The sequence below is a fragment of the Lathamus discolor genome, chromosome 3 (assembly GCF_037157495.1).
Source record: "Lathamus discolor isolate bLatDis1 chromosome 3, bLatDis1.hap1, whole genome shotgun sequence".
NCBI lineage: Eukaryota > Metazoa > Chordata > Aves > Psittaciformes > Psittacidae > Lathamus > Lathamus discolor.
Genome location: NC_088886.1, coordinates 55094306 through 55117720, shown reverse-complemented (window position 1 = coordinate 55117720; position 23415 = coordinate 55094306). Strand labels below are relative to the sequence as shown.

The window sequence follows — 23415 nt, the reverse complement described above, 5'->3', positions numbered from 1 at the left end:
TGTCCCACAGAAGAACTAATTTAATGTCTTCCATGCAGCTGGTACAAAGTATGAACAGAGTTTCAGGCGTTACCCCTAAGTAACTTCACAATCTTTAAGCAAATTAGAAAAGCGTAAGTCTGCAGGGAAGATGCGCTGGGTGTTTCCATGTATTTTTGCCCCAAGTGTAAAACAGCTTGAACAATTCAATGCTGCTTTAGCTGCTTCTAAATCATCTCCTTAGTTAGCAGGCAAATGGTGCCCAAATGATGAGCTCCATGCACCCAGTGGTCACAGGGCACCCTGCCTGCACCACAGCCAGTTCAAGACCAACTCTTTTCAGGGTGCCAACAGCACTACTGTTTGAACACCTTGGACACAGTGACCAAGATTCAAAAGAGTCACCTCAGCTCAGACCCCAGGTGACAGAGCAGACAAAAAGGCAAACCAGAACAACAGGTAGGTGAACTGCTTTTCTTCCTTGGTTTCTTGCAGCGCACCCTCGTGTTGGTGACCCTAGTTCTTTCAGAGATTTCAGTACTTCCTTGGGTGCACCACCATGTTAAGTGAGGGCTGTTTGAAGTAAATCAGCAGGTTGGCACCTTCCTTCTTAAACGTATAAAACCTCCAAGTCAGCTGAACAAGCCCAGTGCCCAATCATTTTATTTCAGAAGCATCTCTCACAGGGTCATAGATGATCCTGCTAAGTCTGACCTCCAGGGAGAGGGAAGCTGTGTCAGGCTTTTGCATGAGAAACGAGCCTAACACAGAAGATGCAGATCTCGGTTTTGGGGGTGGCCCAGCGCCGGCACAAGTGATTAAACCACCAGACCAAGAACAGATAATTCCAGGTCAAAACTGTGGGTAACAGTGACCACCTGCCAGAAAAATCCATGGCTGTGCTCTAGATCTGCATGGACCAGATTAGCCTGTGTTTGTCACTTGGTCCTGGGATGCATTTTTCTCATGCAGCCTGCCCGAGATGTAGAAATTGTTTGTCAAATTTTCTGACATCGGGGAGAAAAGAAGGGGAAAAAACCGATTACACAACGACTGGTCTGCTGACATTTAAAATGAGAAAATGATGAGCATAGAAAAAGAGGTTAAAAAAATACCTGGGCCAGCAACCCAGAGGACCAAAGACAAATCACAAAGTAGGATGCAACTAATTAGGCTGAAATGCCAACCGTGTTCAGTATTTGGTTCAAAGTATGCATGGTGTCAGGCTGCTACCGTGACCCCCAGGTTGAATATGCCAAGGGGAAATGTAGAAAAGGACTGAATCAGATAAGTTAAATACAAATATTTTAAAAATGACATTTTAATTTCTACCTCACCGTTTTTAACGTTTTCAAAATCGTTAAATAAGCGTGTCGCCTATTCTCAGAGCAGGCCAAATGTCAGATGTTTGTATGCATTATTCAGCTGAACATTTTAAGTACATAATCCTTCTCCTTGCTAAACAGGTGGTATTATATTAACAGGTTATTTTCTTAAAATGAACAGTGAATAGAAACCAGCTGATACTATAAAATGGTACATTACTGAATGTGGAACCAAGTGGTAGCGCAGGACTGAACAATGGTCTGCACGGAGGACCAGGGGAGCAGGCAACCACAACTTTCTGCTGTATCTATCTATGACTTCCAAAGCACATTTCAAGGCACTGGGACCCAGAGTCTCAGAAGTCACCTACCACAATTTAAATTAAGTCACCAATGCTAAAGCACTCTCTAAAAATCTGTGTTTCAGAAGTTTTAAGATGAGCACATCATGGCTAAAACCTGAAAGCCAAACATGGTTTTGCCTTTCAACAGTCTGAACAGAAAAGCACTCTCTGCCCATCTTCAGTGCACAGAAATCATGGAATCATGTTCCTTTTCATCAGAAGTGTCTTAAGATAAATCAAATAAAATGAATTTATACCAGGATAAAAAACCATCTCACCTTGGATAGTAGTTAAGCTATTTACAGAATTACACTTACCTGAAAAATAAACTTTGGCAGGTAAATAGGTCTTGTGTAAGCTCTACATGGCAGAGTACATTTTTACAGTGTCTCATTCTTGATGAGTGTTTTGCAGGACTTAACAATTAAAAATAGATAGCAGACCTAAAAGGAAAAGGCTTGCACCCAACTTCAGTAGGTTCTTTGTAGCCCATGTCATACTCTTCCTTCCAGCGCTGTTGGGTGTTGGGTTTTTTTCCTTGTGTTCCCAATGTTTCAATTACAATTATTTGAGGGAAAAAGTAGACCTGAAAAGAAAAAAAAATGAGTGGAGCAGTACACCAGCCGGAACCTGTCCCTGTGACTTTCAGGAGGAATATGAAATAGGCATCCACAGCCAGGAAAATATATACAGCCCATAGCATATTCCAAATGTGCTTCCAAAACTTTCCTTTTAGAACTAGTACTTGTTTATGTTTCATACAGAATTGGTAACAGGATTGACAACCTCTAGGGTTTTGAAGCTTAAGAAGCTGCAAGCATTTTTTCTGAGGAAAAGCTGCAGACTGACTTGACTTTGCTTTATCTGAATACCAGCAAACCCACAACATCACTTCAGGCATTGCTTAGCTTTGTTGTTGTTATTATTGCTTGTCACATCAAATAAAAATCTAAATCTGCGAGTTTGATAAAGTTACTTTTCATTTTGTGAACACAAGGTTAACACACAGTGAGTTCTGGAAAGAAAATTAAATACTTTCTCCATCATTCAGGTACAGCTGCATTGTGTAAAAGTGCCTTGCAAAAGCAATAGTCTCAGCTGCTTCTGAAGCACAACCAATCAAGAAGCTAATAATGAATAGGAGCTTTTACGATTTCTCCTCTGAAACAAGACGTCGCTTTGAGTTGCATTTTTCTCCCCAAATGCCATAACTCCTAATAGCTGCATCAGCTTTCATTCTTTGGGTGCTACCATGACTGGTACACCAGACTCCCATGAAACTGTTTTTCACAGACCCTTGGTATACTCATATTGACAGGAACAGAGTCCTGCTGTGCCACCTGTGTAAAATGTGCCAACTTAACTTAAACTAACTTACCTCCTCTTTTTCAATCCTTTGCCATGCTTAGGTTTGAAAGAACTTACTGAATTGAAACATCCATAGAAAGCAAGCTGCAACCATACTCTCAGAGCCCTGAGATAACAAACTAAGGAAATCAGGCAAACTTATCCTGAAAGACACGATCTTCATACTTTCTGGCTTCTTCTGCAAAAATGAAAGGCTTCTACATTTTTATAATGTCCTCCATCGGCTCATAATATGGACCTATGACAAGAAGTTCACTGCCACAGCTCTCTTTTTAATAGCTGAATAAATGTGGGCAAAATGAACTACAAGAACTACAAGATGTGCCATGCTTCATTTAGCAGAGACACCTGTGTTACCAGTGTTCAGAGCTTGTGTCATGCTGCTGGCTACAATAAGCCAGCACAAGTCTAATGGCAATCTTAAAATCACACCCTCATTGTTTTGTATGAACACAATTTGTAATTTTTTCATCAGTTGTGGACTGAGTATATCAATATCAAAACCAAGTCTCTATGGTTTGCCTGCATCAAGTACCAAAATGCTTTTAATTTAGAAGAATGAATCAGAGATCATACTGCATAGCCATTTAATATAAAATTCTAACTGAATTATAGTTACACACTTGCATAAAATGACTCAGCAAAGCAACTACAGTAAAAAGCTAAGCCATACCTGATAACGTATTTATGATGTGTTATGTTGTGTTGCATTCGGTTTACATGGCAAGGTTTTGGTAGCAGGAAGGCTACAGGTGGCTTCTGTGAGGAGTGGTTCCTGCCAGGATCTGTGGCCCCATGGAGAGAAGCCCACACTGGAGCAGGTTTGTTGCAGGACTTGTCACCCCATGGATAGGACCCACACTGCAGCAGTCTGTTCCTGAAGGACTGCACCCCATGGGAAGGATGGGGTTAGGCTGCCCAGAGAGGTGGTGGATGCACCATACCTGGAAAGGTCCAAGGCCAGGCTGGATGTGGTTCTGGGCAACCTAATCTAGTTCAAGCTGTCCCTGCTCATTGCAGGGGGGTTGAACTAGATGACCTCTGAAGGTCCCTTCCAACCCAAACTATTCTATGACCGATGCTGGAGAAGTTCATGAAGAACCGTCTCCTGTGGCTGAGATCTCATGCTGGAGCAGAGGAAGAGTGTGAGGAGTCCTCCCTGAGAAGGAAGGAGCAGCAGAGACGTGATGAACTGACCACAACCCCCATTCCCATCCCCCTGTGCTGCTTGGGGGGAGGCAGTAGACAATTTGGGAATACATTGAAGCCTGGAAAGAAGGGAGAAGTTGGGGAAAGATGTTTTAATTTCTCATAATAAATTAAACTAATTTCCCCAAGTCTGGATTTTCATATCCAGTGTTAAAAGTCCAAACCATGGTACCCATCAGTTATTATTACTGTACCTTCTGCATGCAGTTTCCCCTTAAAATCTTAATTTCTTGATCTATACAACAAGACACTATACCTTATTTTTGGTATGAACTTGAAGATCTAGAGACTAAAAAAAAAAAACAAAACTGTTTAACAAATAGGCATGAATAGTTAAGATATTTAAAAGAAGCAAAATGCCACTGGTATTATAAAGGACATTACCATTTACCTTTTGTACTATATAAAAAGTAATTAATATGAAAACACATTCAACTTTTTGCAGATTTAAGAAACTGAGATGATCATTTAATGGAGAAAAACTTCCAGTATAATACAGTACCATGGCATAATTTTAACCGTTATGCCTGATAAGCATGAAAATGCTATCCAGATCAACCCATCAAACAAGAACCTGCACCACCCAAGAGATTTTGATATTATTAAGTTTTATTTTATAGTACAGTGTTGGGCACTTTATGGTAATGTGGAGTTCACCAAAAACTTCTACTGACGCCACAAAGTTGGAAGGATAAAGTAAAAAACAAAGCATACCAAACATTACAGCTCATTTACTACATATCTAGACAGTGCACTACTGACAGTAGTCTAAGGTCTGAATTACACTTCTTGAGATGGCTTTGAACAGTAGTCCAGAGGGTGCAAAAGCATGGAGTAAATTATTAGATTTGGTTCTGGTTTTATTAACGGTCAGTAACTAACTACAATTTTAAAACTTAGGACAATGCTGGTTGTTTGGGGGTTTTATATCTCTGAAATTATTAAAGTGATCAATAAAAGCTCAAAATGTCTTGTATTTTATGCCTTTCCTGTCAGCATTAAAGGCTCACAAGGACATTATGAGGAACGGTTTCCAAAGTTCGCTAAAATGTACATAATGTTCCTTTGTTCCATGTTGAGGCATTTCTCACATCCGACACAGATCTGAAAATAACAAACACTAACTGTCAGCTGGCTAAACATGTAAGCGTTTTACATTTCTCTTCTTCCTCAAAAATGCCGAGATGTGCTTGTGTGTACGCTGCAGCAAGACTAGCTGTTCCACAGTGCTTTATTGCCTCATTCAAGTATATTAATTTAAAGAAGTTCTCAAGGGAAAACCAAAGGTTAAACCAAAATATACATCAATATACAAAGAAAATAATTTACAAAAAATTAAAAGGATACTGGTAACATTAGTAGATATTTTAAGTAATGACGTGATAATTAGGGATGTCACAGACTAAATTCTTAATACAGTCATCACCATGAATTCTCACATCATCAGTGGTACTGAAAAGCAATGCTTAAGTCCTCATCTTTTTATCAATGATGAAAAAATGGGTCAAATTATAAGCTAAACATCATAAATTTTAATATTTAACCTTACATCAACTTAACTAGGTTACAGCTTTAAGACCTAGAACTACTGGTATGTGAACATTGGTTTCAGCTAATTATTTTCATAGAATGTGACATCCATAATCATTCCAGTCATTAGAAATATATATTTGCCTCATTAGAATATATTCTTCATGTTTTTATCATACAATCATATTTCAAAGCTACATGTAATTTTACACATTATTGAAAACAAAAACATTTCAATATCTGCCTGAAAAGCAGATGTGCACTAAATTACTTTTAAACAAAGAGAAATATTGCACAAAATTCACCAAAGATTTGAAAGTCAACACATTTCCCCCCCCACATAACCAAGTAGCTCCCTTATTTTTAACAGAAACAAAATGTCAATTCACATGGAATTGTAATAAATGTCAACGTACTTGAACTCAACTTATTTTTCAAATGCTAATACTGTTACTGGACTAAATACAAATGTTAGTATTGACCTAAGTAATAGTACAAATTAGAGTACCCTTTACTAGAGTAAACCTTGGAGTAACTTCAACTGTGTCACCTTCTTCATACTCCAATCCATCAGAAAATGGCAATGGCCCTGACAACTATGCAGATGGTGGATGGCCCTCTAGACAAAGGTGGCTGTGGGACTCATCAGGCAACTATATTTAGAAGTTTAGCAGCTCCCAGGAAAGACCTATCAAGTACTTTTAATTGGCCACTGACTAAAACTGTCAAACAGACGCTACAAAGCAAATCAAGGAAGGTTTTGCACAAAACCACGTACCGTCACTTTCCCATTCCTTTTTTTCAACACCCTGAAGACCATGAATTCTAGACCAGCTGTGGTCCATGCTCTTGGAGTGATAAGGAGGACACATTCTACTCAGCCCAGACTCTGTTAAGTAAACAACACTTGGCAAAGACATACACATCTAATAGCAGCAAAGAAGTTACTGAAGCCTAGTCACATCACCATTCATACTTGTTTTGCTGGTGCACTTATTTCTACATTCATTCTCCAAAGATTTACTGCAATAACATGGGGACAGACAGTCTTCACCATCCTGAGCTTTGCAATAAGGAAGCTGCTTGCCTTGGGCATAATTTCAATAGCACATTTCTTTAGCCTGAGATTTCAGACTGTTGGGAACACACTGGCTGGAGTCTCACAGCACCTGGGCTAGAGCCTGGCACCAAGAAAGAAGATGATAATGCTCTTGGAAATAAAGACCTCCCTCTAAGACTCCCTGCAGAGTCAGGGAGGTCAGCGGCTATGGGGCTCCTTTCCACAGCACAGGGTACTAACAGTCATTATTACACAGGGGGTGCATTTGCAAAGGGGCCTTATGCTGGCACATTGATTATTGCATGAAATGTTTCCTCAATTGATTACATGCATAGAAAAAAGATTTTAGATGCTCCTAGCAATTCCATTAGACAGATGCACCAATGAAAGATTGTTCTGTAGGACTGAATATGATTGATCGTAGGTGGAGAGATAAACGCTGTTTTAAAACCCGGCTTAACTGTTCTTTTGCCTAGACTTTACATCGTTTACAAGAACACAAGGTTATAAACTAGCTTGTTCTAAACCCTGAAAAGACATCTAAAACATTTTTTTTTTGAGATCTAAACTACTCCTTTAATAGACCGGGTGGGATTTTCAAAAACACCCAGCATGTGTCTAAAACCCGGGCTGAAGTCTATGTTACAATGCCTGAGAGGGGACTTCAGCCAGTGCTGAGAGTTTCTGACGACACCACCCAAACAGCAGCAGTACTACTGAAATGCTAAATGACAATGAAGGGTTCAGTTAACAAGTTCTATGACAACTTCTACAACTACATTTTTCCTTCAGAACAAGTCCATTTTTCAGATACATGATGCCCAAATACGTGGGATGGAAGAGCCAACCCCTGCCTACTCTACACAGGCTTCCCTCTGCATGCATAGAGGGTGGGTAAGGATCACCTTGACATCCACAGTACTTTCCTTCCCTGAATATCTGCACTATTTTTAACATATTGCATCTCTAAACACATGGATGGGAAGGCTTCAACTGGGACAACATACTACCTATTCTGCATATCCCACAGGGGATTAATTCCATAGGCAATATTACTTTTGCCTACATGGCTGGGTTGGAATCACTACAACTGAGCAAGAACATGAAACGATATTGTGAAATCTGAATTTCCTTAAAGTTTCCATACCTCCTGAGGACTCGCAAGCTCTGCTTCACCACACACTACTGGAACAACCCAAGAATCCCTTCATCTTTCTACTGCCCTTGCTTTTTTCCTCCCAAACCAGATGAGTGATATGGCTCATTTCAGGCAACCACTGATGCAAAAGAAACTCGAAGATATTAAATTCAAGTCCTAGTTCAACCTCCTGTATCAGAAATTTATTGTTATGTGTAAGTAACAGATTACAAAGCTTTGTCTAATAACCTAGTATCTTCCTTAAACAGGAGAAATAGAAAGATTTTTGAGATCCTGAAGAAAAGACATGCTTCTGAAGAAGACCACAGGAGCTCTGAATGAGCAGAACTTAGTTCTCACCAGTAGCTGGTGATGAATGTTGATGTTTTTCAAAGACATTAGGAGGATTTCTACAAATAAAAAGTACACAAGTATAAAACTTGTAAAAAGTACTGGACCTGGAAATTTATCTTAATATGGTACCCAATGTGGCAATAAAAATACTGCATATGTAACCAATGAACAGTTTTATACTATCACAGGGACAGAGAACAACAGTGCTTAACCGGAAATATCAGTTTGGACTCATCTATTTGGTAACTGGCAATTCTGTTTAAATAAGGCACAAATATTAGCCTTTTTTATAAGATCAGTGATAGTAAGTGGAAAAGATTCCGTAATATTATCAAGTTAAAAATGTACCTACAGCTAAGTTCAACACAGATAGAAGACTGAGTTCTTTCTGAACCCATACAAGATTCAAATCCAAAAAGGACATACTATTTAATGAGTGTAAACATTGTATGGGCTTTATAACTAGTAAGAAAGCAGTGTGGCATTAAGCACAGTAACATTTTGATTGAAATAAAAATAGTCCTAAGTTTAATTTTATCTTTCATCTTCTGTTCACTTCTTTTCAGCCTGCATTTTAATCAAATATCACTCAGTGAATTACTATGCCTCAATTTTGAAAGATTCCACTACCAAGCTTTCACTTTTATGATCCTTATAATACCTATAAGAATATTAGCAGTCTTACATGGCTTTCATATTTTTTTCACAAAGGTGAGAACAGGACAATCTATGTGGTAACAGAAGTTCAGTGCCTAACTCTCATGTAAAGCCAGTAATATTCATTCTATCACAGAGGCACTTTTAAAAACCACTTTTTCTGGAAGCATTCCTGGACTTAAGTGTTTGATGGTTTTGCATGTTGTCATGGCCATAATTTCAATTTATTTTTATTTTTTGTTTTTCTCCTTAAGACATCAATACTGTTTATTATCTCATTTTAGATGGAACCACGGACAGAAACACCATGTCAGAAGCAGAGGAAAAGAAAAAGTGAATCTTGTCAATGAAATGCAAAGACACGAATGAAAAGGAGTGAGGAAGTGCCATAGGAACAGAAAGCTTTGTGTTGCTTAAGAAAAAGTGAATCTTGTCAACAAAATACAAAGACATGAATGAAAATGAGTGAGGAAGTGCCATAAGAACAGAAAGCTTTGTGTTGCTTGTCTTCCCTTAGACACACTTGGCAGCACTACATTTAGGGAATCCTTAGAACCAGCAAAGGAGAAGTTTAGAGCAAAGATTTTACATAATGTTTATGATACTTTTGATTTTCAATAGCAAAATACTTTGCCAAATAACATTTTTATGTTACTAAAAAATCTCACAGCCACGTTGATACACAAGAGCAAACCAGAGGATAGATAAAGACTTTGTAGTACAGAACTCTGGACACACAACCTCTAACTCTGGAATACTGAGATTCTCTAGCAATGCAGACTGCAGATGCCCTCAGGAATGTTCACACTCTAATCTGGCACAGATATTCCTGAAAGACTCTCACTTTTACAAACTTTGACCTTCATGGCACCAATTTAGAAAAAAATATTTCTGAGACTCATCCTCAATGACAAGTAATGGCCCAGCCGTTCTCATACTGGAACAAGCTTAAATGTTTACAATAACAAAGTCAAAGTCTTAATCTACTGAATCTCTTTGGTAAAGCATCAGATGCTGCCTCTGAATGATACGGATCTATCCTCCTAGGTCAGCTGCCTTTCTATAATGCAGCCAAAAAAGCCCCTTTCCATCTGTGTTAGCTAGAAGGAAAATTAATCCACAAAATCTCAGTGTGGCAACTGATATTAGACTTTGCTACAGACTACAGTTAAGATATTAAAGCATGATCTGGTCCAAATACTCACCTTATTAACATGCTCAATCAGGCCTATTCTGAGATTAAGACTAACCATTCATGCCAAAGAGAGAAAGAAAGAAAGAAAAAGTTTCTGACAAGAGTTTGGAAGAGCTGGAGAACATTCTTCTCAGGCACAGCTGATTTTATACCCCTGTGTTATTTCTGCCAACCGCATCACAAATAATCCTTCAAAGCTGACAATTCCATTCTGCTGAAATCTTCATGTCTTTACTATCTTGAGCTACTGTGCAGGACAATATATGTATGGTAACGTGGGAAAGGGGAGGAAAACTAAATAATTAAACAAAAAAAAAAAAAAAGAAAAAAAGGAAAGCTGCTCTGTACAGCAGCAAGATTTTTCAGACTTTAAAATATCCAAATATTCCTCAGGAATGCTGCCAGGAGGACAAATGCTTGTTCTAAATACAATTTACATTAAGTTCATTTATTCTTCTTCACCGAATTTAGAAAGAGATTTTTGGTTGTTCAACTTGGACAAAATGGCTAAATGCAGTCTCAAACTGATTCTGTAATTTAGCTTTTCTAGTGTTACAAGTAATTTTCAGTCATGACTCTTTAATAATTTAACTAAATATGACTTCTAAGTAACAGTAATTCATTGTACCTTCAAAAAGGCAGCTGCAATAAATGGAAACAAAATGATTTAGAAGAGGCACAGATTAGTCTTCAAACACCATTAAAATGTGGAAAATAAAAAATAACAGAAATCTATCAATTCCACTTACACTTTCCTTTCTGAAGATTTTTAGGTGAAAGTCTATCAAGGGAAACCGGATAGTATCTTTAAAGTGTCTAAGTTGTAAACAATTCAGCATTTCATGAACTTTACAGAGCAAGAAAAGCATGCGCTACCTTTCTGAAGTCTGAAGACAGGGCCACACTTTTATTTTCAAGTTCCAAGCTATAGTCACAAGAAATTCCATAATTTAAAAAAATTTCCTTTTCAGCCCCCTTCTGCTGAAGCAAATTCTTTCCATAGAAAATCGTTATTGCTGTTTTGTAGATTTGCATTTATCTTCTAAGATAGTTAAACCTCTTCTCAAAAGATTAAGGCAATTATTATTCATTACAAGTAGTAACATTTGTGCATTTCTGACAAATCAGATTGCTCGGTTTATTTCATATTTAATGGAATTAATATAGTACCTTCAAAACCTGGTTACCTGTTAGGCAATATCTTTCCTGATGCTTAGAGGAAGGAAATGCTAGGAAGCACCATACACTTGCTGTATTTTTAACACAGAGACTAACTAGTACCTGATTTAAGAGTGCATTCATATATTTAGCTCCATTTTGCAGACCTAACTACAGCCAACAAATGAACTGGGTAAACATAGAAGCAGATGTCCCAGTGGCAGAAAATGCATTCAAAGAATTCTCTTCAACCAAAGTGAATTATTTTTAGAATCAAAGACCTCTTATTCCTTTTTCATCTTTTGGTTATCATGTTATATGGAGTCCTGAGTAGTCTCCCTTCAACTTCTGATGGGAGTCAAGTTTCTCTTCTCATAGTTTTCTTACGTTTTATTTCCACTGCTAGTGCTGGATAAGCTATCCTTTGAAATATTTAAACCATAGTGAAAAGCAGAACTCAGTTTACATAATGACACCACTTCTTGAAGAAGCCCACCCTCTTCTGGAGTTTCATTTCCTTTCTTCCCCTCTTTTTCCCAGGGGACCAAAATGGATGGATGTTGAGCAAGACTTGCTGGGTGCTGATCTTCTGAGGTATTGCTTAGTGTTTCGTTCTGCTTTGCATACCTACAGGAAGAATAGCCTGGTTTGAAACTTTGTAGAGAAGTAAACTGGGCACTTGATCGTACTGGAGACAGGGATGTCATACTAGTGGTGTCCATCTTGTCAGTAATATAGGTTTTCTCACTACTTTCTTCTTCCAGCCTTGAGAGAGATTCTCTATGGCCACCAGAAAAAACTTGCTTCCTTGGTGATGGAGGGAGCTGCTTCCCATGGAGGACACTGTCATCCTGCCCAAGGTTCCACTCTGCTTGATCATTAGCACTGCTGCAGAGCAGAGTAAGGTTGCTCTCACTAGGTGCATTTGATTTGTTCTGAAAGAAAGAACATGTGTTTATAGTTAATGTCACAAGAAATGTCTCTACGTTAACACTTGAGAAAAAAAAAATACTGCAAAGGATTTTGTGTGTTCCTAAATTATGATTTGGGTTCAATGTTACAAAACAACAATCCCAGAAACAATGTAAGATCAAGTGTGCTTACACTTCCTCACCAGAAAACTATCTCTTATCCTAAGGATTGCCTTTTGTAAGAGAAAGGATTTCTGTCTCCCCTCTCCATTCAGTCTTTGCATAAGCAGTTTTGACAGTGAACAAAGACACATTTTGCTGGTTTGTACCCATAATATGAGACAGAGCTGGACTAAAACTAAAACCAGATGCCATTTCCTCTTTGCTTCAGTAATTAATTATACCAACTTTCAATATTAAATTTTTTTGGCAAAATGAACAAAAATGGGTATTTTATTAATGTGACCCCTATGCGACACTCATAATAAAAAAATTTACAAGCTTTTTAAACATTTGCATCAGAATTTGCTGTTCCAGTAACAGGTCTACTACAGGATCCCCTTCAGCAAAAAGGAATGTTGGACAGCTGATATGAGCAGGAATTCAAAACCACTAACATTTCTTTTAACTAACATCACAGGAGTGACTTGGTTTTAAAGTTGTAGGCAAGCAGTTTGTTTACACTACACATCCTATGCAGCTCTATCTAAAAAAGGATCAAGGAGCCCTCTTGGAAAGCTCTGGAGTACTACTCTAGCTGTGTTTCAGGTGCTATTACCACAACACCATATTACTATGACTAGTTTAATGATGCAAGGTGGAAATGGAAATAAATACATTCTAATCCACATTAAAAGACTAACACCAGCTCTGGGAATACCAGAGTCAACAGCTAAATATAATATTAAGTAAATTATTACATTAGTCACAGCTCTATATGCTGTTTCTGTTACAAGGGGAAAACACTGATCCAAAATGACTTGGTAAACTGAGGTGTAACCAAACTCTTGGCTGGAACGGTAGTGCAGTGGCCAGTATGGGTGCACTGTTACACAGTCCTAGGAAGACAGGTTAGCAATTCTAAGGGATATGCTACAGTGTCTACACTGCATGTTATTGATTCCACAAGTGTAGAATTCCACTATAAAGGGATCAGAATTGTTTTTCAAATGAAAGCGTAAGACTAACCGCAGTCTTGTAATCAATGTCATCCATTGACCTAAAGAAATCCAGGCTTTTTGCTCCTGAGAGCTTTCCTTGATCTGAACTGTGTGTGCTCAGCGTGTCCAAAATCTCCCCAAGCAAGTCCATTTCTCCTTGATGCTGAGGAGTTATTCCAGTTTCACCAGAATCATCACTATCATAAAAGTAAGCAGAAGCTTCTTCACTGTCTTCTGATGATAATCTGAAAACAAAAACTTTTCCATCAGCTAAGAACATAAAAGCCATTTTATTACAGACAATTCTGAAAGTAAATAGGAGAAAACATTCCAAAACTTTTGAAAGGGACCATAAACCCAGAATTTCTTTCTACTCAAGGGCTTCTTAACCACGGATATATGATATTGATGGAGATGAAGTTACCATTAGCTGGTTTTCTCATCTCCTTGCTTTTGCCCGATCACTGCAACTACTATTTCAAGTCACCCTTAATATGACTTCCCAAATCTTCAATCCAAATTTTACAGTTATTCCAAAATTAGTTAATATTTTCCCTTGACTGCACCTCATATCTAAGTCAGTGTTGCTACTCCTCTCCAGTTGACCTAGCCACATACTTTTGTGTAGTGGTGAGACTCTCACACTGCAAATCTTCTGTTGTATGACCAGATGTACTGGAGAACTGCTTATTTGCAAGGAGAACTGGTGGTTTTGTCTCTTATTTCCTCTGTCATTCATTGCAATATCTGTACCTCTGACCCCACATTATTGCAGCCTTTCCCTATCTCTATCTATCCAGAATTCTACTACAAAGGGCATCTCCATGGCTCACTGTCTTGATGATACCCTTAGAACACTTCCGTAGCTCACTCTTCCCTACTGCACCAAGGTCCTTCACAGTTTATATCCATTATTATCAAAAGTCGTCTCCTGATTTCAATCAGAGAATGCCTCAGTGCAGCCTACCTCAACTTATGATTTTCCTTTAATTCACAGAAGACATTGATAACTTGCAAGGCACAAATTCTCTTTCAGACCCTTCAGAAAACTTCCCATTGTCATGACCACAACACAAGACTTTAAGAATAGATTAGCTGAGGTCATATTGATTAGCTGAGGTCATATGCCCACCATATTGACGAATATTGTTTTGCTGCTTCTTTTGTGTATGGAGTGTTTTTACACTTCTTTTGTGTATGGAGAGTTTGTGAAGACTCAAGATTACTGCAAACTCTTCTAGACACTATAAATAATGAAAAGATACAATAGCCTGTTCCTCTTTTTCAAAGCAGATTTAATCCTAAACCATCTAGATCAAGAATCAAGCCTGGACAGCAGAAAGATGCATCACTTCAACTCAATTTTGATGAATAACATTAATTGCCCTTTCTCCCAAACATACACACACATCCAAGAGGCTTCTTACTTGCTTATTCTCTCCATTTCATCATCTTCATCCAAGGCAAAATCCTGGTTACTGAGACGCTGATTGAAACGAGTCTGGAGGATAGAAAATTAACATTATAAATTTTATTTTTTTGATTTCAGCATTATTTATTTGGAGCCTAGCTGCTACTTTACTCATTAAGACTTCCCGAGCACTTGATGAGGAAAAACACGTATTGATCAAGTCTTCTAAAGGTTGTTATAATAGGATGTGAAGTCCTCAAGCGTCACCAATTAAAGAGGAAGAGAAGCATTTTTCTTCAGAGCCTATGGAGGGCCTTATTATTTATGCAAAGCCTGGAGTGCCTTACGACTTATGCAAACCTTTGATTAGCAGAAGACTGGCTATTGGAGGAAAAGCATCACTCACTTTACTAGCTTATACAAGAAGCACTACGGTATACTATTTTCTGATAGAAATATTTGCCAAGTTTAGGTTATTGTGGCCTGCTGAGCATGAGGAAAAATTGATTTTTGAAGTAGCAAACACAAAAGAAATCAGAGGTGTCTTTACATAGCTATGTTTATGTTAAGGTGTTAAACAGAATAAGTGGTATGCCAGCTCAAAAGCTGTACACCAAGAATGCCTTTGTGCAGGATGATTCACTGTAAATTACAGTTAACTCAAAGTTAGTGTACACTCAGAGCATCCCACGGAGAGCTTTTGTAAAGTAGTGGGCTGTAAATTCACATACTACCATACTGAGTACTCACCAACCTGTTTTATCACATTATTTAGCAAGCAGAACCAGGCCAATGGTTTCTACAATACTTGGAAAAAAAGTCTCTATCTTGACCAGAACATTAAAGTCAGGTATTTTAGTCACTTGTGCTTCACAAATTGCCATCTTATGGTCCATGAATCTCTTCTACCTGTTTTGTTTCAAAAACCTGCAAGGCTAACTATACAGGCAATCAAACCACTGAAGAGATTCCGAACCTTGGAAAACCGACCATAACTTAAAGACGTATGGATAGAATTTGCGGAAAGGGAGAATAGTGTTACCTAACTTTGAAGAAAATCACACTCAAGCAAAAATAAGTGCTACTGCCCGCATCTCATCATGTAGTTCCCCAAATGCTTAAACCTGCAACAAGCGCCTGATGGGGAAGAAATATGGCTTTAATTTCAGACTACAAGGAGCTTGGAAATCTGGTATTGTGAGGATTTCAGTATGTCACATTATTACAGATGTTGTCAGTGTTCTACATGTACCAGGACCCTCTCTGTAATCCACCTTCCCCCACCCATTATTGACAAGACTGTCACAATGTTCACTCTACAAACTGAAACATGCTCTTGTTCGACAAGAGAGGATTTAATTAAATCTGCAGGTTTTGATAACTCTTTTTGTCCACAAAGAAGAAACGTATGGTTTTTATTGTGTTACATCAAGTAACAGGTGATAGAAAAGGATATAATTATTGGAGTATTAAAACTTATGAAAGAACCCAAACTAAGTGTCATACCAAGCAAAAGTTACAGGGTGGAACACAGAAACTTTTGAGTTTCTGTGTTAGATAGTTAAATATAAAAGGTTAGATATTTCTAACTCTTTCCCAGTTTTCTGTGTTCTTTGTGTCATCCCCATCAGTATTGTAATCAATCATATCACCACTTGTAACTAAAGGGACAAATGATAAGTGGTTATCTTACCGATTACAGACACAACTAGTCACTGCTTCAGTTTAAAAGTTGCTGCTTTAAGTATTTATCTTCACTGGGACAATTAAAATACTCCATTTCTACCACTCTGGTAATTCACTACTTCCCCAAGAAAATTCTGACTCAATATCCATTGTAAAAAAAAAAAATTCATTGTAAAAAACATCAACATTCATTGTAATTAAAGCTTTAATCCCGGGACTGATTGTTGGAAGACAAAACCCTGTCTATGTCTCACTTTCTTGGAATTTGCATCAGAATTAGCTGCTGCCATCACATTTACTTCTACTAAAACAAACACAAGATTCTGAAAGAAAGAAGGTTCTTTGAAAATGTTGAGAAATTTCAGAAAACAAAACCAAACTGGCACTTGTTCATCTGTAGATGGCTTAACTCTGCCAACAGAATAAATCCCACAAGGTAACCTTATTTGTCAAAATAATAAATAATGTTTCAAAGAGCAGAGATACCAAGTTTCAAAAAATTAAATGAAAACAAGAAATAATTAAAGAAATAAAAGAGGAAAGGTTGTGTCTTTGAGAAACAGGAACTGAATAAAATTAATTAGAATCTGCAAACATCACAGGCACAGCAGTGGCCCCTCAGAACATCTACAAACAGTATTATGCAAGTGTGTTAGTGAAAGCAAGAACAGCATCATAGAAAGGAGCCCAGGAAAGCATGCGTTGATAAACAAAACAATACCTTCCAGATCCTGATGGTCAGACTTTCTCTTTGAAAAAACATTTTTGTTACCAATTTAAATGCTTAGGGGTACAAAATTGTCCAGGAAAACTTCCAAGAACAAATAAAATGGGATTTACATAGAAAGAAAAAGCAAAAGCAAAAGGGGGAGGAAAGGAAAATATGTGGCTGTAAATAACAACATTCTCCAGAGTTTACAGCTCTGTGAGTTAGCCATGGAGACAACAAGCAACACATGTTTTTAAATAGGTGACTTTCCTCCAGGAGCTGTAATAAAAATGACTGCAAGGGAGGGGGATGTCCAGACTTACTTTGCAAAGAAAGAAAATGAAAGAAAGAAACTCTTAATAAATTCCAAAAGGAGAACATAAATCTTTTTCAATGCTCCACTAGGCAAAGTGACATAGTATGTGCACCTGCAAAAGCTGTCAAACTCATTTAAGAAGTCCTTCCGTTACTGACGTACCCTGCTGTTTGCAGTTATTTAAGCTTTTAATTTCTGTCTTTTCTGCATTTTGAAGTGTGTAACCTTTTTTATACCTTTTTATAAAAAAAGGACAGACTTCTGTTTCCTTCCTGATCGGTATTCTAATAGCAACCAGACCATTTAAATTTATTACTGCAAGAAATGATATGGCAACACTCCTTTCTTGCTGCTCCAGAACTTTATAAAGACTTAATAGACTGCTGTCATGGTTTTTTCTATAAAATCAAGCAACAAAATTCTTTAAAGTACTCAATTAGTTTGCTTCTTCCAACTAGTTTTGCTTACATAATAAATGTATTATTCAATGTATCTATACAGAAACACCAACAGAGATTCAACTACTGCTGTATCAAAATTTACTCATCTTCAGGCACACTGCACTGCAAGAGCCCATCTCTTGCTTTGCTAAGAATATGAAAAGAGTTCAACATACATAAACAAGCATAAAGACAAATGCATGTTCGCCACAAGCCACTGTTGAACCATCAAGCCTGTACATAAAGTACTGCAAAGATCAACTGCAGCTGACATGAGGCTACATATTCTTATTGTATACATCGTATACCTCCTCTTTGGTTTCTGCTCCACTTTGAAAATCTCATTCTGTAAATGTTCTGCTAACATTTGCTAGTTGTGATAAATGCTGATCAGTGAAACTAGCAAAAGAAGGTATAAATATGGGTGGAAACAAAAAGTGAGAAAACTGTTCTCTTCTGCTTGCTGGTAGCCTCATAAAATGTACTACTTTGAAACAAAAATGTAGACAAAATACGCGTATGCTAAAGGATTTAAATGTAAGGTGGTTACATTCTTGATTGGGCATGAAAGTCAATCTTTAAAATGTCAACTTTTTATTTAATGCTAGACCTTTCAGAAGCACAGCTTTCTTGAATGAGTGCTTATTGATCGATACTGAGGCAGGAAGTTTAACAAGGCTGCTGTTATTAATTGTCCTCAAAGTGAGAAACAAATAATCTTTTGATAAATGGCAGCACACACATAATTTCACATTTACTGGCTACTCAATACATCAACACGTATAAAGTTTCAAGAAAAGAAAAATATCTACTATGGCTTACATCTGTGAAGTACTATTTCCTCTTTCTTAAAAATTTAAACATTATTTATTCAGTATAAGAATGCAAAATAAATACTAATCTACTGTTACTTACGATTCAGTATTTTATTTTACCTATCATTCTCTACAACCCAATCACAGACATAATTATGGCTTCACCTCCAGTAGGGAAGCAAAAGATCTTTCAATCAAACTTTATAGTTAAACACAACCCATTGCCTTCCTTTCTAGTTAAAGGCCTAAAGCAATGGATAATGAAATCACAGCATAATGAAATCAAAGGAAAGTATTTCATGTTACACTCCACTAAGTGTAAGCGCTGAGACTGATGGTATAATAAGGAAAGAAGAGATATGGAAAAGTAGCAGTTTCTAAACTTTCTCTTCTTTAATGCCCTTCTTTTTCTGGCACGTGATACAAAGAAACGTAAGTTTAAGTAGTGCCAGGGATACCAATTAGCTATGTGAACACCAGACCAGGATAGATGCAAGCAATAATTCTAGATTAATTTCTAGAAGAAATCCCTTCAAAGAAATTACTTGTGTGGTTTGAATCACAGAAAGTAACACAAATGATGCCTCACAAAAATAACGCTCTGGCAGAAAACTCATCCTGGGTATAAATGAAATAGATATATAGGGTGCCATATTTGCCATTATTATTATTATTATTATTATTACAACTACAACAACACAGGACTAATGGATAATTTAAGAACTATTATGTTAAATAAAAAAAAAACCTTCATCCTTCCTAGGACAGAAACATTCTCTGCTTTAACAGAATCAGACATATAGATGATGTATTTGAAAGAACACGAAGTGGTTGGAAGCATCCACAGCTGAATGACATGAGACGAGTGCCATCAATTCTGAGAACCTGTTAATTAAAATGATAGGGAAACAGAAAACAAGTAGGCCCCCAGTGATAGAAAGAAATCCTCTTCTGTGACAACAAAGAGCCTGCAAGAGCAGGTAATCCAGACAACCAGAAATGTGTAGGAAAGAGTACGGACACAGTACTCTGAAATGAGAAGTAAGCTGTACTGCAACAGAGAGCTCCACTGACTTTTATAATGTTAAAGGAAACATTAATGTCCATGCCAAGGTGGGATTTTCTGTAAGGAAGGATGACAGATTTTTGAGATACTCAGTCATGGATAGCATATTATTATTTACATTCTAAATTACTCTGGTGAAAAATTAACAAATTCCAAGCCTCCTACCTTTTACGTGTCCTATAGACCTGAACACAGACAATATCAGAGAATTTTGCAACACTGCTTTTGATTTTTAAGGACTAATTATGCTTCTGGAAATATTTTTTCAGAAATTGTTACATTTTTCTCCAAAACCCAAACAAACTTCCATTTTCTAAGAAGAATTACAAACTGTTTTCCCTTAGGAAGCCTGCACCATCTCCTGGCCCTCTAAATCAGATCAAGGCCCCATGCTACCCACAGTCAGGTATCACCTCCAAATAGCCAGATCTCGCTCATTCTCAGGGGCACAGAGGCTATTCTTAGCAAAAAGGCCATTTTAAGCTGACACACTGTGGCACCATGCCACACATCATTCTAGCTTCAGAGAATGCATGAGCCCAAGGCAGCCTGGCTTCACTTTAATTGGCAACAAGCACAAGTGTTAGTCTTTTAAAACAGGATGAAGAGATTTTCAGTACCATTTGCAACAACTGAAGTGAGCAGCTTTTACTAAACAAGTATTCTCTATGGAATTTTTTTGTGGATGATTTTAAGAATCAGATTCATCAGGCAGAACGTCCAGTTACAATAACTAAGAAAAATACCACTTATTTTCCCTTTCTGATGGTTATCAGTGCTTTAAGTTTATTCAATGATTAGAGGGAAGGGAAATCACAGAATGAAGAGTTGAGGGGGTCACAGTGGAGAGAGAAACAAGAACATAAGGGGGATTGTGTGTCAGAAAAGTAAAACTACTCCATGTCTGTATGCACAAAGGCAGAAAAAATACTGTTTGCATAACAGCAAAGTCAAGAGACATGGAAGTAACTCAGGTGCACAGTGTGTAACTTCAGTGAACTGAACAACTGTAAACCCAGTTCATCTGCCTGGAACATGCTACCTGTTTGATACAATTCTTAAAAAGGTAAAACAGAGAGTGCTGGTTAAATTGATCTTTTGATTCAAATGTGTGCTGTATCCTTGGATTAGAACTATCACATGTCAAATCACTGCTAGAAGTATTGTTTGCAGATCACGTGTGACTTTTTCCAAACAAAAATTTACCAAAACCACTGGAGTTAAAATGTATGATGTGGACGTATCCTAAATATAAAAAGCATATACCTCCAGACTTCAAGATTCTCTATACAGGGCTAAGGAACTTGGCTGGCACTCAGATTTGGATGCTATTCACTAATTTCACATATTTTAGGGCCTAAATTACACAATGAACAGCAGGAAAGATGCATCATCAGAATGCAGTCTAGATTCTAGGTGGGCTGAGCACCCTTTGGTCATGACCCTCTCTCTCCACTTACGGCAGAAAGAGCCTGAAGTAGCACTGCTGCTAACTTCAGCATTTCAGTACCATCTAAAATTGGGTTGAATCTGGTCTTTCACATTCAGAGACACCAAGATCCCTGAAGTAATGGCTTTCCCTGCTCTTCTACTTCTCCCTCCTTTTGCCTCCATCAAAACTTTATTCTTTAATTAAATGTCTTTAACTTTCAAGCCAGAAGGCAAAGGCAACATGGAAGCTGAGATACAGGTCCCAGTCACTTGCTTATGTTTCTTCTGGCTCCCTGCTTTGGCTAGGTGGAGTCAAAACACAACCCATGGAAGATAGAAGATACACAGCAAATTAAAGCAGAGCATACCACTGTTATCTTAGATGTCAATAAATTCTCCTGTTAAAAAAATTAATACAGTTATTTCAATGAACTAAGGACAGAAAGGTTCACCCAGTTTTGAAGATGCTTTGTGAAACAGCTTTTTTTTTTCATATCCTTAGAACAAAGAAACCTTGGTAGGTTACCCTCAGAAAGGCTGCCTTTCTATTTGTTAGGAACTAAAACAGGTGACAGTAATAGCCAGAAATAGCATCTGGAAACTTTTTGCTTGTCTAAATGTCTCTCTCAGCAGGATAAGTAAGAGGTAGATGACTTTGTCCTGAATATCCAAGCATTCCATGAAATGCCCAAAGGGTAACAAAAAATTCCAGAGTGATTTCCTGACCAGCACCCTATCATGCTTTTTTTGTTTGTTTGTTTAATTGGTGTCATTTTAATTAGTGGAGAGTTTTCTCAAGTGTTGCCTACTGCAAAACTCAAAGAAGAGGCAGCCACAAGGTTTACATTAGTTTATGGGTGCAGAACAAACAGAAGTCTTCTGCAGAGACTTGCAACAGTCCCTCACTTAAAACCGTGGTGAGAAGAGATCAGGCAGAGAAGAGGCGAGCTCACCTAAAAGCACACTGAATTAAAACAAATTAAACAAGCTTTACAAACTTACACTGCATCTTTTTTCTTTAATTGTGTTCACTAAATTCAAATCAGTCACTATCACTGTTTAGAGGCTGTATCTACTATTGAGGGCGGAGGGAGAAGGTTTGAGCCATCTTGTAATTATACCTCTCCTTAGAAGCACATATTCCTGAAGACAGTATTATGCATACTACCTGAAAACATCTAAACGTTTAATTTAAAGTGCACAAAATCCAGATAATCTTTCTACTAAAAAAGGAAAAAAAAAAAAAAAAAAAAGGAAGTACTGCTTAATTTCTCAGAGGGGTTCTGTTGAAAAAAGCAAGGTTTACACAAGGCAAAGGATGCATGTGTGCCCGTACTACTTTGGAAAGGTACCAGAGCCACGAGAGGGCACTCTCGTAATCTACAATTTGAATTTTTCCTGCCTAGCTTTTTCATTTTTAATTAAAAGGCAGTCTGACTGTTTCGCGGAATGAAGAGATCTTACTTGACACAGCAAGACAAAAGATTTTTCTCCAAATTAAAGGAAGCTAATGTAATCTACGATATTTTCAAATTATAACACGTTATCTAAAGAAACAGAATTTACTCATAAACCAAAGCTTACTTCAAACCTACATTTTAAAGAAAGAAAACAGGATTCATATTAAAAACTACCTCTTGCTGTTTATGACATCTGTCAATTTGTAATATTTTAGTCAGCGAGAGTACCTCCAGCTATATAACCAGTATTATCTGTGGATGTTAGGCATAGATGTGATCTTAAGCACATCATCTGAATTCGAATACAGGTAAATGCCCCTAATCAGAGTTTTTATGTTTCTCAAGGTATTATGGAGCTGTCTGGGGGGTTGGGTTTTTTTTGTTTGGTTGTTTGGTTGGTTTGTTTATTTTGTGGGTTTTTTTGTTACAGGGGTTCCAGTCACAGAATATGTATATTTAACACTGCAGTATCACAAGAATTCCCTCTCCTCTCATCTTCCCAGGAAAAAAGTGTCTTCAGAATAACCCACTCTCGCCACTTTTATCCAGCTTAGGAGGGTAATCAGTTACTGGACGCCTTCTGTAGCTAATTATTATGTCATTCATTTTACTGGCCATTGCAGTGGTATTGATAAATCAGGCACTCCTGAAGGTAAGGTTATTCTGAACACATCCTCCTGCCTGACACTTGCT

The 23415-nt window shown here is 37.6% G+C and overlaps 1 protein-coding gene across 4 annotated transcripts in view; it reads right to left on the bottom strand.

Moving 5' to 3' along the window:
* Positions 1–4816: 4816 nt before the first annotated feature.
* DENND1B (DENN domain containing 1B) overlaps positions 4817–23415 on the bottom strand; it is a 160815-nt gene continuing 142216 nt past the window's right edge. For all 4 annotated transcript variants that reach the window (XM_065675314.1, XM_065675312.1, XM_065675310.1 and 1 more), the window contains 3 exons: positions 14816–14889; positions 13417–13633; positions 4817–12252 (listed from right to left, as the gene is read on the bottom strand). In XM_065675314.1, the coding sequence (XP_065531386.1) occupies positions 11701–12252; positions 13417–13633; positions 14816–14889 (843 nt within the window). In that variant the 3' untranslated portion in view covers positions 4817–11700. The remainder of the gene's footprint in view (positions 12253–13416; positions 13634–14815; positions 14890–23415) is intronic.